The 14861-nt window shown below is 32.2% G+C and overlaps 2 protein-coding genes across 2 annotated transcripts; both read left to right on the top strand.

Annotated features, from left to right (window-relative positions):
* The first annotated feature begins 1024 nt into the window (after positions 1 to 1024).
* On the top strand, positions 1025 to 3931 carry LOC103494740 (uncharacterized). Its single transcript, XM_008456078.3, has 3 exons — positions 1025 to 1488; positions 1573 to 2018; positions 2590 to 3931. The coding sequence occupies exons 1-3, from the start codon at positions 1414 to 1416 to the stop codon at positions 3752 to 3754; spliced, it is 1686 nt and encodes a 561-aa protein (XP_008454300.1). The 5' UTR covers positions 1025 to 1413; the 3' UTR covers positions 3755 to 3931.
* Positions 3932 to 12287: 8356 nt separating this feature from the next.
* Positions 12288 to 14657, top strand: LOC103494741 (myb-related protein 308-like). Its single transcript, XM_008456079.3, has 3 exons — positions 12288 to 12665; positions 12808 to 12937; positions 13770 to 14657. Exons 1-3 carry the CDS (start codon positions 12533 to 12535, stop codon positions 14473 to 14475), a joined length of 969 nt encoding a protein of 322 aa, XP_008454301.1. The 5' UTR covers positions 12288 to 12532; the 3' UTR covers positions 14476 to 14657.
* The last annotated feature ends 204 nt before the right edge of the window (positions 14658 to 14861 follow it).

Raw genomic sequence — 14861 nt, forward strand, 5'->3', positions numbered from 1 at the left:
ATTATAGGAAAGGAGCAGTGGGTTGATGCCACAGTTGAGAGTATAATATATATATCCCTTTCCTATCTCTCTCTTTCTATGAATACAAGCAAAAGAGTAACTTCTTTCCCTTTCCAATTTACTTTTGGCATCTAAATAATAAATGAAATTCAAATTTATAGCAACTATCTAGGTGTCTTGATTAATTTCATTCTTCTTACATTTTTCCCATTTATCAGTCTCAACACATAAATAATGCCCTACTTCTCACTTCTCTTTTTACTCTTTTTTTTTTTCTTTTTCTTTTAAGTAATTACAAAATTTATTTCATACAAATCCCATCATTTATTCATGTTATCAATATATTTAATACACTGTACTCTAAATAAAAGTTATAATAATGTAACGAAGAAACGTCGATGTGTTTTACATACAAAATTGATATATTCTCCATACAAAAGGGAAGAAACTAGCTGTAGGGATCCAATGGGAAAGTGACAGGTGGAGGGAAAGTATGGTGACGTGGCAGGGTTTTTGTGAGTGGGAAGTTAAGAATATTATATTATGAAAAGAAAACATAAAATAGAATGTGAGAAAGAATAAAGAAATGGGGGGGAGGGGGGAAGTTGGAGAGTGTGTCTTTATGACAATGCCCCTCTGGCCATCCATACACATTCATGTGCATTCATAAATCCAATTGCCCTACTTTTCCTTTAATTTTCCCTTTCCCCCTTTTTCTTAATACTATGATAGAATTGAATAAAAATGTTTATAGTATGATTCGTTTATTAATTATGGAATTGTTAGGAGGAAGCAGAAATAGAAAGTTAAACGTAAGAATTAGTTAGTAATTAGGATGGGAATTAATATAGAATTTAGTAATTGGATTAAGGGATAAGGATAAAAATGAAAGATGGAAATATTATGTATTGTATGTTTGTGGTGCTTCCTTAATTTTTGGGAGGTTAGGGGGGGGTGTTTCTTATCCAAAAGCCAAAGGGGGGGGGGGGGGGGGGGGGGGCAAGAACCCGTGATGAGTCACTTCCAACACCCGGTCATCAATAACCAAAAAACTATAGATAGCCACCGGATGTACCCGGTTACCAGTATCCTTTTCTCAAAACAAACTAGAATCCGATGTAATGGCAATCCACTGCCAGCCATGAACTCGGAAAGAAAAATAATCTTCTTGGTTTAATAATTAATATCTTTGTGATATATAAAATTACTTCTCTCTCCCGCAACTACCAAAACCCAAAGACCAACCTCCCCCCTCCTTATTTACTCACCATTTCTTCACGCAAAATGTCAATCCCTTTTTAAAAATTTTTTTAGTTTCTCAAAACCCAAATGTAAATAAAAATGCATCATTTCTGATTGTTTCTTCTACCTCATCCATCATCTCCTCCATCTCTTTATCACAATTTGTTAACAATGCCCGTTTCTTCATCTTCATCTCCCTCTCTCCGCCTTACCGAGAAGAAGCAATGGTGGCTTTCTCATAAACAGGTTTTTTTTTTCTCGTTTAATTTCGATTTTCATTTCCATTTCGAGATTTTTAAATTAATTCTGACTTTTTTTTTTTTTGGGTAGATGGCGAATAGGTATGTGAAAGATGCCAAGTATTTGATTGGTGCGGGAGGGGAAAACGAGGTGGTTTCGGCTTTGAATCTTCTTGATGCGGCTCTGGTTCTTGCGCCGAGGTATGAACAGGCATTGGAACTTAAGGCTCGGTCGCTTCTGTATCTGCGGCGGTATAAGGATGTTGCCGATATGCTTCAGGAGTATTTACCGAGTATGAGAAGTGGGGGAGATGAGTCGTCGGGATCGGATAACTCGTCGCAACAATTTTCCAGAGAGCAAGCGAAACTTCTCGTTTCTTCTTCTTCGTCTTCGTCGTCTACTTGTTCTTCTTCTTCGTTGTCGGAGTTGCAGGATCGTGACTCCTCGTTCAAGTGCTTCTTCTCCGTTGCGGATTTGAGGAGGAAGATCATGGCGGGATTGCTTTGTAATTGTTGCGAGAACGAAAGTCGATGGAGGTAATAATTTTCCTTCTTTAAAATTATTCCGTCAGTTTTTCTAGAAAGGAAAAATCAAACAATAATTAGTTTTAAAAAAAAAATACTTAAATATAAGTTTTTATTTTTAGATTTTAAGTTTATATTATAATTATTATTATTCTTTACTACATACAAGTCTTTTACTTGTTAGTTAATATATATATATATATATATATATATATATATATATATAACAATTTATTTTAATAGTTACCAAAAGAAAAAAATGGTAATTGATAAATGTTTTGTTATATAGAAAAATGAATTTATCACTGCTAATTATAAAATTTTAATTTTTTTTATCGATACTTGGGTACTAATTGTGTTTAACATGACTTCTAATTGGCGTCGTAACATTCATGGTTAATACTCTACATTTTAGTTATGACGCTTTGGTTGTATTGTTAACTTTTATAATATTAACTTCATTATGTGTCATACATTTAGTTGTTGTTATGAAAATGATATCTTTTATTGAATGTAATGATTTTGAGTGGATAATGTATATTCAACATTGAGTTAACAAAGTAAAGTTGCTTGATTTGTGTAGATATGTGGTATTGGGTCAAGCTTCGTGTCATTTGGGCCTATTAGAGGATGCCATGGTTCTTCTTCAGACTGGGAAGCGCCTCGCCACCGCCGCCTCACGCCGGGAAAGCACCAGCCGGTCAGACGACGGCTTCTCACTCAACAATTTCCCAATCGTTCCAACAACCACCGTTGAATCTGACACCACTGCTGCCCTCCTTAGCCACGTAAAGCTCCTCCTTCGCCGTCGCACTGCCGCCATTGCCGCCCTTGAGGCCGGCCTACCCTCCGAGGCCATCCGCCTCTTTACAAAGATTCTTGACGGTCGTCGCCCTGTCCCACAAACTTTCCTTGCCCAATGCTTCCTCCACCGCTCCTCTGCTTTCCGCGCTGCTGGCCGCACTGCCGATTCTATCGCTGACTGCAATCGAACCCTCACCTTGGACCCGACCTGCATCCAAGCACTAGAAACTCGAGCCCACCTCTTCGAATCCATCCATTGCCTCGTAGATTGCCTTCACGACCTCGAACATTTAAAACTCCTCTACAATTCGATCTTGAGAGATCGAAAGCTTCCCGGTCCAGCCTGGAAGCGCCATAATGTACGATACAGAGAAATCCCTGGGAAGCTTTGTGCGTTGACAGCGAGGATTCAGAAATTGAAGCAAAGGGTTGCTTCAGGTGAGACTTGTAATGTGGATTACTATGGTTTGATCGGATTGCGACGTGGGTGTTCCAGATCTGAGCTAGAAAGAGCTCATTTATTGCTCTGTCTGAAGCATGCGCCCGATAAGGCAACTGGATTTCTAGAGAGATGCGAATTGGGGGATGATTTTGATCTGGATTCCGTTAGAGATAAAGCTAAAATGTCCGCATTGCTGTTGTATAGGTTACTACAGAAAGGGTATTCAAGTATTATGACAACCATTATGGACGAAGAAGCGGCGGAGAAGCAGAGGAAGAGGACAACAGCGGTGATTCAAATGCAACAGCAACAACAAAGCCATGAAGGTGGTGTTGATGAAATGGAATTAAAATCAGAGGACATTGTTGGATCGAATTTGAATCATAATACGTCAGTTTATCAAGGGGTATTTTGTCGAGATCTTGCAGTGGTGGGGAATTTACTGTCACAAGTTGGATTTGGGCGTCCGATTGCGGTGAAGTATGAGGCATTGAGCTGTTAGTTTCAGGTTTCTTCTGCTTTCATTGTTTGTATAAAAAGGAAAAAGAACTGACAGGAAATTTTGTCACTCTTTTGCATTGTTTTTTTTAGAAATTGTTTCGTCAGTTCGTGTACAAATCGTCAAACTTCTTCACATTCTCTTTCTTTTCATTTTCCAATATTGTTTAATTTTTTTCAATCTTTTGTTCTCTTCTCTTTACTCCCGACCATTTTAAGCCTTGTGACTTTGGAACTTATACCCTCCGGTGATGGCACCATGGCCATTGTGATGTCGAACAATCCAACCAGCCCACTACAATCTTTCTCAACTGATTGGGCAGCATCCACATGTAACTCTAGAGGCCCACTTTAAATTACTAGAAAATCAGAAAACCTAACTTTATCTTATTGCTAAGACAACACAAATTCATAATATCTTTTAAAATAAACTAATGTTTGTTGATTCGCTAACTATAATGTTTTGAAATGCTGCTATCATGTTATTGACATGATATTTAAATAGAAAAGTCTAATATAATACCACTTTGTATTCATATCAACGATCTTCATTGCTAATACAAATGAAAAAGGTAGCCATGATGGCCCAACTGAATAAGTATTAAAAAAATTCAAAAGTTCAAGAATCATCGATGTAATCAACACGTTTATAAAATATAAAATTATATTTAGTTGAATCCTAAACTTTCAAAGTTTATGTTTAAAATTAATAAGGGAAAAGTGAATGTTTGTAATAATAGAAAGGAACTCTTTTTCTAATATTAGGTTGGATTGGGCCTTAATTAGTAGGTTGGATTGGATTGGCTCGAATGAAGTCCATGCTCATGGTTTGGTGTTATATCACAATTTGGTATATTTTGGTTTATTTCGTTACATATCTCTACTAACAGAATTTTGGTTTTCAAATACATAGCAAATTTATTTCAAATATATACGACGCTATTATAAAATATATGCAATGTTTAGAGAAGTGGTAAATACAAATTTTGAATAGGTTCTTTAGAATATAAGACAATGTTCTCGTATTTTGTTATAGTGTCACATAACAAATTCAAGGCATTCCAACACATTCTAACAAACTAAAAAAGTCGAATATGACAATAGATGATTTGATTAGTTCGAATAATTTGAAAAAATGACTTTTAAGGATTAGATATGCAACTTAAGCTAAGTTCATTGTTGGAATAATTTTGTGTGAACAACATCTAATTAATACATTAATGTTCTTGCAAAGATCCAACCATAGAATATTAGAGAATTAGTTAGCTCAACGTTGCTATATTATTAGAATAATTATGGGAATTGAAGAAATAAAACGACATTTTTGCCATTTTGCTATATTCATAGATGAGTTGGTAATTTTTTCATTTGACAAAAATGGTTAATAAAAGATATTTGTTTTTCATACGTACGTGTTGTAGTGTGTGCTAATTAGCGTACCTTCTCTACATACAAGTTTTTCTTTTTCTTATAATTCAGTGTTATTAGTTATATTCTCATTTATGTCTGATGATGACCTTTAAATCGTAAACGACAAATAGTTGATAATACTAAATTGACAATTCGAAGATATGGTTCAGATGTAAACTAGCTTGATTGTGGTGTTTTTTTTTTTCGGTTTTAAGTTTCTTTTCACTCAAACATAAAACATAGAATGATAATAAAGTTAGAAAAGTCATATCTTATGAAAAGGAAAAATTGAATTTGTATCGTCCACAATACTAAATGCTAGGTTTAAATACAATCCAATGAATAGAAGCAATTGCAGTTGAATAAGAGAGAATTGTTATGGCCCATGATCTCTCATATCATCATCGAATGGGATAACGTAATCTCTAAAATCACAATCACTTTGCTTTTTATCCTTCTCATTTCTTCTATAATAAAACAAAATGTTCTTTTGTTTTCTTTTTTAAGCTCCTTTTTCACTCAAACGTAGAACGACAATTTTGTAAAGCCATATAATAATTGGATAAAGGAAAGTTCTTTGATTTTGTAGTGTCCAAAATGCTAAAATTTTCCAAGTAGATTTAAATACAATCTAACGCATATAGAAAGAGTTGCACTTGAATAAGAGAAAATTGTTGTAGCTCATCAATCAATTAGTCATCAAATAGGACAAGTATCTCTCTAAAATCACAATCACTTTTTATGGTTGGTTTAAGAAAGTTAGAGATTGTTGAATTTTATTGCATCACAACACATGAAGTTCTATACACATATTTTTAATCATTTGTTTCTTTTTTCTCTTAATATCTAATTAATTATTGGATAGGATAATGGTCTCGTTCTATATTTGGTTAGAAATGAGCATTGAGAAATTTGGTGCCACCAAGATAAATTAATCAAAAGAGGTATAGCCTACACACTTACCTAACTTTGCAACACTTTTCTTTAATCATTAGAATTTATCATCACTATTTCTAGCTCTATGAGATTGTGGAAAAAGCCACAAAAACCTCCACATGAACCAATCCTAGTACTAATAATTCAATTATACGATCTATCCTTAAATCTTTTAGATCATGACTAATTATATATCGTGGAGTCAACATTAATTAACTAACGTTAAGATTATCAATGCAAGCATCAATAATTCAATTGAAAATTTGCATACTCATAAATTGAAATCAAGAATCATATTCGACATTTTGCATTCAAATAAATATTACCAATTTCGTTATGATTATCACAACGTTACAATTGGAATATTACCGATCTCTAAATAGCTAGGAAGGAGAAGTTTTAGCCACCTTATCGAGATAATATCGTCTAATTAAGATCGACATGAGTTGGATTGATTACAAATCAAAGGACTAAAAAGTACTCCAATTCTAAAATTGAAGCTCTCGTCTTTTCCTTTAATTTTTGATTGAATCCACGTTTTAGTTTTAAATTTTTCGAATTTCATAAAACAACATGATAACTCTCGTGTGAAAGCATGAAATTGAGTATTAGGGGTCTGTTTGATAACGTTCTCATTTAGTTTTTCTTGCCTTTTGTTCCCTGTTTCTCGTTTCTTGTTTTTTTTAGAACAAGAAACGAGACTATGTTTGATAACTATTTTCGTTTCCTGTTTCTTGAGAAAAAAAACAGAAACATAAATTCGTTTTGATAATCATCTAATGTTTCTTGTTTCCCATGTTATATTTCCTAACATTTTCACTTATTATTTTAGTTTAAATATAATTTAATTATGTAAAAAAATAAAAATATATATATATAATTCATTAAAATGTAAAATATAATAATTATAAAACATTAATATTATCAAATACACGTAATTCCTGTGCTAAAGATAATGACTATAATCCAATAGTTTTTATTAACATATGTTGTTAAAATTTGATTTGAAATATTTTTTCTTATTCAATTTATTTCTTTTAAATGATGTTGATTCATATTCAATTCAATTATATTATTATATATATATGAAAGACAAAAAAACAAACTAAAAACTATTAAACATATAAATATGAAAAATTAATTTAGAAAGAAATAAAGTTAGAGAAATGAACCTAAGATATGTTTAGGTCTAAAGAGATATATAAACATGACTCCCTATGCACACATCTTTCTGTATTCCTACTCTAATTCTACACCCAAAAAATAATCATACAGACAATGTTATTTAAATTTATAATCAACTGCTTTCTTTCCTCTTTTTTCATTTCAACTCTCTAATCTCTTTTTCCCTTTGCCTCACTCACAATTATGTGCAGTCTCTCTTCCATTCTATTTTGTTCTTCAAAGGTGATTTTCTTACCCTACATAAGATATTATTGTTTAAATAATTTTCACAGAGGAGGGGGACACACACCTATGGCTCTTTTAAAATGTTTCTGTATTCTCACCCACTAAATAAATCTTTGACATTTAATTGCTCCTCTAAAATACATCTAAATGATCCTAACACACATATCTTTCCTTTTCTTCTTCTTAAATCTTGTTGATCCTTTTCTTTTGGGTCTCCATTTCCAATAGCATATATCCATTTTCAACCTTTTCACATATCACTTTTTTTCTATGCATTTACATACAATTTGAAAATATGTTTTGGAATAATATTTTGAAAATGACACAAAAGTGAATCATTCACAAACATACCCTTAGTAATATATTTAATAAAACAATGTGTGATTGTTGTGAGTAACGGTTTTAAGATTGACAATTAGGTGTATAATAACATTTTAAGAAATTAGGAAATTTTTTATCTTTCTATATCGATAACCGTTACTATCCAATTAGTCAGTGATACGATCTATCAAGCTAATAGACTTCTACTACTTAACAATATATGATCTATTACTAGGAGATTTCAAGAGTTGATCTATGTTTTTGCTTGCATTATGTTATATTTATGAATAGTTTGTGTCTCATTGCTATCCCAAAAGCAAATGATTTAACTTTGAAGGTTGACTAGAATTCTTCAAACATATAAACATATAAACATATCTTTAATTTTAAGAAAATATAAAGAATTCTTGCTCCAAAATTAATTTGCAGTGAAACTGTTATTATTATTATTATTATTATTTATAATATCATAACTAATAAATAATTAATTTGATGGGTAGAATCATAATATAAAGTTTCTTGATAAATCAATATTAAAATATAATTATAAACCCTCATTGATAAAATTATTGGGACAAACAATTATTAGTTAATCCCATGTGAGTTACATTATAGGGTTTTTCTTAGGAATATACCCTTCAGGGACAAAAGACAAAAAGAATTAAAAAAATAAACTGTTGTACAACATGAAACTCATAATTTGTAGCAGTGTTTTCTATTATACTTGTAGTAGTAATTCATTATTTAACTTAGATTGAGATGCATAAAAGATGAGTGTAATCTAATTATACACATGTTTTTCCTACAGTTTTATAATAAGTGAGGTTTTGAAGAACCTACCATATATTACTTTGAGGATGCAAACTCAACAGTTCATAGGAGACTCGGTACCACCCTTGTGGTACTACTTTATGTGATAAAAAACAAATGATTGATAATGGAAGATGATAGGCACTACTGATCCAAAAGACTTTTATTTTTATTTTTATTTTACCTCAAACATTGGAGTGGCCAATGTTTCATGGGACATATATTTTGCAGAAAAGAACTGCAAATATATATATATATATATATATATATATATATAATATGTATTGTACATAAGGGCACAATCCTCCAAAAGGGTATGGTTGAAAGGGTTTCAATATGATGTGACAATTAATATACTACTTTGGACACCCCATTAATATAGGGTAAAAAAATCTACACATTATTATTACTGGTTTCATCCTCTCCTATTTCTACCTTTGATTACTCCCTCAGATGAATAATAAATCAATTCTTTTTACCATTATTTGAATCTTATCGGTATAAATTATACTTATTTCGACTATTAATATTAGAGTGTCTACTTCGTTCTATTCAACTCTGTGAATTTAAAGTTTAGTTTGTTGAGAATTTTGAATGCAATAATTTATTACCATTCCTTACCAACATCACGATTTTTTTTTTTATGGAAATATGAAATTTTCTCACTTACTAATTAGCAATTATTATTTGTTGTTAAAATAAAACAAAATGTCTAGGTTACATGTGATTTTATTATGAGGTAAATAGGTTTTGATTAGTAGTCTAATTTAGTTACGTCATTAACATCAATTTAATTTGTAATAAATATTTTTCATCAATTACTCTACCTCTAATAAAAATAAAAGTCATGCTCTTATTAAATTTATACCACAAATTTTATCCTTTGGTATGAGATTGTTACGTTGTGATTGTTAATTTATCTTCTTCGATTAAATTTAGAATATAATTGAATATGATTTAAATTTAGGTTAAAATTAAATATGCTAATTTGAGAATTAATTAATTATTTAATTTAACTCAATTAATGGATGATTAAATATGATTTATATTAATATAATTAAGTATATATTATTGGTTATTAATTGAAATGTTAAATTAAATTAGAAGCAACTTGCCTACGTGGAAGTTGATTCTCCCCCACTTTTTGTCTCAATCCATATGACAAATTATTCTATGGATTGTATTCTCTTTGAAAATCTTTATGACAGAAATATATATTGTTCATCTTTCCCATGCGCTATCTAAGTCCTAAATAGTATTCGTTTTAGAGTTGCACATGTATTCGTATTTTTTTAAGTTCAAGTAGTATTCATCTTAGAGTTTGCACATGTATTTGTGCTTTTTAAGTTCAAGTAGTATTCATCTTAAAGTTGCACACATGTATTCCTCTTAGAATTGCACATGTATTATTGTGTGAGACACGTTTTTTCTATATTTATAAACATCTTTCTATATTGTTCGTCTACCAAGAAAAAAAAGGATTCACCTTAAATATTTCTTTTGATATTAATGTAGCAATACTATTATATTTTTTCATAAAAAAATTCAAATGTTAATTAAGGAGAGCTAAAAGGGTAAATTATGTCACCTTTTGCGTAAACTAATTAAATAGTTTAGGCTATTCAAATAAAAAAAATTAGACAATTATATAAGAAAAAAATTAGCAACTCCCTTAGCAACATATATCTTTGTGAAGCTCAAATAGTTGTCTGGGAAAAAATTTTAAGAACAACATGCACCTAATCATATAGGAAGTCATGTTTTCAACTAATATAACGGAAGTCCTTGATTCATCCAACTTCAAGTTCTCGTTCTCAGAGTAAAAGAATTAACTCGTATTATCTTCTATTCCTTTTCTTTTTTCTTTTGAATTGGTAGTTCTCTTTTTTTTTTTTTTTGTAAGTCACACTCTTACACTTTTCAAGAACTAATTTTGGGTATCAATTCATAGGTTATAGTATTAAGAACAATCACAGTAATCCTGGATCCAATTGAAAAATAAAAAGAAAGATGACTAGTTTACCCTCTTATATCCAAAACGTGAAACGACGCCAGTTTAGTGCTCCCATGCTGCTTAAATGCGGTGGGACTCTGAAGTCTCTTGGTTAGATGAAGGTATTAAATGCTAACAAATGGACGTGTACGATGGCTAGACATGTTACGTATGTACACCAACAACAACTTACAATGACCAAAACTTTATATTAATAATTCTCATTTTATTTTCCTACATACTCTCTTTACTAATACTGTAGTCAATTAAAGTTCACAATTCTGTCTTTACATCTTAAAGAATTGTGTTCTTATTATTCTTATAAAATAATACGGCCCCTTTCGTCTCTCTCAACTTAAAATCTCTGGCTTCTTACTCCCCAATATTCCCTCTCTTTAATTTCTTCCATGTCTTCTCTTGCCTTTCTTTCGTTTCTCGAAAGAGTACATAGAATACAGCAGTTAGAAACGAAAGAAACGTAGTGACGAATTTAAAAGATTATGCCTTAGTAGTTGAGTTAGATTGATACGTTTGAATTCAATACAAAAAAAAAAAAAAAAAAAGTAACACACTAAGAATTTGAGTCATAGTTTTGAGGACAAAATGTACGAAAAATTAAAGTGAGAACATGTGCACCATCGATTTATAACGAATACAAATTTTTCTTTGTTGTGAATAGTTAAAAAAAGTTTCGTTTTCAAGGCTATTAATTTTCTTTTTAGATACAATTTCTTTTGTATATTGCAGTTCATTGTCACGTTGAGTTTATGGTAAATTTATTATTTTTGAAACTCTATGAAGTTTTTGAGTCATGTTTAATGGATGAGATGATTGATACTTAGATTGGACAAAATAGAAAAGACAACTGAGAGCATCCTTACATAGAGAAAAAAGAAAAAAAAAAAAAAAAAAAGAAACAATTTAGACATAAGTGTCATTTTTAAATTTGTTCCTTTTCAATCGAAGGTAAGTTTTTTAGAAATTGATTGTGTTGATGCTGAAGGTTTCTTGTATTTATATGTTCGTGTATGCTTAGAAATGAGAAAAGCTTCTCTCACTTATTTAAAGTTATAATATTGAAGAAGAAAGGAGAAAAGGAGCAGTAGCTTTAGAGATTGAGAGGTGAAGGAAAAGAAAAGGATGAGAAATTGAAAAGCATTGGGCCATAGATAGAGGTGGGGAAAGAGAATTAATGTAATAGGGTATACTATATATGTCCATATGCTACTAAGCACAATTCTAACATTTTCTATGGTCATCAAAATGAGGTACTGACTATTTTCATTCATATATTTATTGATAAAGTTTATAAATTTGTTGGTGATTTTCTAAGACAAATGAATTATTCATCTTATAACTATCAACTATAATCAAAGTTGGATTTTAATTGATAGAGTTATAGAATGAATAGAGTATAAATGGATGTTAATTTAAGTAAATTATAAAGAAGTGCCAACGTGGAAAACGTAAAGCCCCATCACTCAACTCTCGACCGTCGATTAGCCACGAGTTCATGGTTGGCTCGAAGTGTCGTGGTCACATCTTCATCCACACAACTAAAAATGAGATTCAAAATGCCACCTCCTCCTCCCACGTCACCTCTCGGTTTATAGTGTGTGTGTGTATATATATATATATATATATATATATTAAGAAATGACACGGAGTTTGAGAGAGAGAGAGAGAGAGAGAGAGAGAGTGGGTTGTTGTTGTTATAAAGTGACCCAACTTGTTCTTAAAAGTTTTTAGTAGTTAAGAGTGACAAAACAGAGCAACGGGGAAGGGAAAGAACTCGAAGGGGATTTTAATAAATTAAAGTGAAAGAAACGATGGCGTTTTGAATCTGAAAATAATTACAAAGAGGGAGCAGCAGGTGGCCCCCGGTGACGGCGACGGCGAGAAATGGGGAGAAGGCCGTGCTGTGATAAAGTTGGTCTGAAAAAGGGGCGGTGGACGGCGGAGGAAGATGACCGGTTGAAAAAATATATACTCGCCAATGGTGAAGGCTCCTGGAGATCTCTCCCCAAAAATGCAGGTTCGTTACTTACACCTCCCATTCAAAAAAAAAAAAATCTCTTTTACAATGCTACTCTACTAAAGAAAGTTTATCCCGAGAAAAAAAAATTTATATTGATTCTTATTTTTTTATTTTATTTTTATTGTTGATATGTGTTTAGGTCTTCTGCGATGTGGTAAAAGTTGTAGACTGAGATGGATTAACTATTTGAGAGCAGATTTGAAACGAGGGAACATCACATCTGAAGAAGAAGATGTCATCATTAAGCTTCATGCTTCCCTTGGAAACAGGTATTTTGATGGACAAACGTTTACGATGAGCCATAAATATTTTCAAATAAAACAAAAACAAAACGTACATTTTACTATATTTATCAATATTTGAATACATTTTACTTTATTTTAAAATATTTATTTAGTATATTCCTCCACTTGAAATATTTTATTTATTTCGGTATTATTTGATGTACATTAAAAAGAATTATATTTTATGAATATTATACCTAAATACGTATAAAGGTTGAATGGGAAAGATGTGTTATGGTGAAGTTCAAATCTTTTTAGTTAATATTTTCTTTCGTGCTGTTCACGAGGAGAAATAATAAAGGGCAGATAATAAATAAACCAATAAAAAAAATTGGCCTTTTTGTGGACCTAAGAAGAGGGTGATAGAGAGAGGGCAGAATGACGACATGAGTATACATAGACTAGAGAGACATAATTAATTAATTGATTAATTTCTTTTAAGTAAGTATTTAACTTTTTCTTTCATTGGGAATTAGGGGAAAAAATAAAGTTGTTTTCTTTTAGAAATATGTAAACAAAAAATGATGGAAGAAAGTACGGGAAGATCTTATTTCTTAAAAAATCGATGGCAGTAGGGAAGAACATTGTCAAAGTTTCGTGTTTCTTTTCTTAATATGGAAGATGGAATCAGTTTTTGGAGCATTGCTCTTTGTCACGTGATTAAATTTTTTTAAAATTTTATTCTTACCAAATCGAGAACCGCGTAAACGAAGGGGGGGAAAAGACAAGATCATTTGAATAATCCATTGGCTCGTAATATATATATATATATAGTTTTTTTCTTTAATCAATGGATTGAATGGTTTAAATTCTATAGGTGGTCTTTGATCGCAAGCCACTTGCCAGGCAGAACAGACAACGAGATTAAAAATTATTGGAATTCGCATTTAAGTCGACAAATCCAAACGATCCGGCGCCGGAACGATGATGGCGACTCGGTGATTGTGGACGTGGCCAGGATCAGCCTTCCGCCGCGGCGGAAGGGCGGACGTGGACGGCGGAGGAAGGAAGAGGCGGAGGGGGAGGTGGAGGTGGAGGTGGAGGTGGAAGTAGGGAGGGAGATTCCGTCGCCGGCGAGTGGTGTGTGTGGTAGGGGATGTGTAGATGACCTAAGGGAAGAGGAAACAATTAACAAATGGCCAGAAGGGCGACATGACGTTGGTGGGTCTGAGACATTGAATTATAGTAATGATGTTTTAGAAGAAGACGAGATGTCGTTGGATTTGGATGAATTGTTGACAAATGTGGAAGTCGAATGGGACGAAGACTACGAGGATGAAATTCATAAATTCAACACAACTGGCACGTGCGGAAGTAACACCGACAATGTCTCTGTGGCTCCGGCCGGTGCGGCGGAGATGGAGCTCGGGGGTGACTGTAGTCCCATTAGCAGCTCTTCGTTCAGTCTTAACAGTCCATGGAACTGGGAAAGCTTTGCCGGCGACATAGAATGGGATGCCGGAGAAAATTTCGGGGGTGCGGTGGCGGAATCGGAGGCGGTGATTTCTTGGCTTTTGTCTTAAGGAAAAGAAAGTTTATGTTTGTAAATTACTGATTAGAGTGTTTGGGGAAAACTAAACTAAAAGTTTGTGAGATATTGGGAGTTTTCTTTGTGTTTCCCGTTTTACCCTTCACTATCCTTTTGTAAAATTTGTTTCGCTTTTAAAACGCCTTGAATTCCAATAAATGTGGATTTGTATTTCCACCGTCTTCGCCAACAAAAAAAAAAAAAAGAAAAAGAAATTGTTGTTTTCAATAACTTTTTGCAAATTTTACATTTTAGTTCAGATGAATTGAAACTGCAAAATATTTCTAAATTAAAAACATCTCTATCATTAGTATAAATGATAATTTTATTCGTAGTTTTTTTTAAGTTCGAAAAAAATCGATTTAAAACAAATATACTGGT

This window comes from Cucumis melo, chromosome 7 (assembly GCF_025177605.1).
Source record: "Cucumis melo cultivar AY chromosome 7, USDA_Cmelo_AY_1.0, whole genome shotgun sequence".
NCBI classification, from domain to species: Eukaryota; Viridiplantae; Streptophyta; class Magnoliopsida; order Cucurbitales; family Cucurbitaceae; genus Cucumis; species Cucumis melo.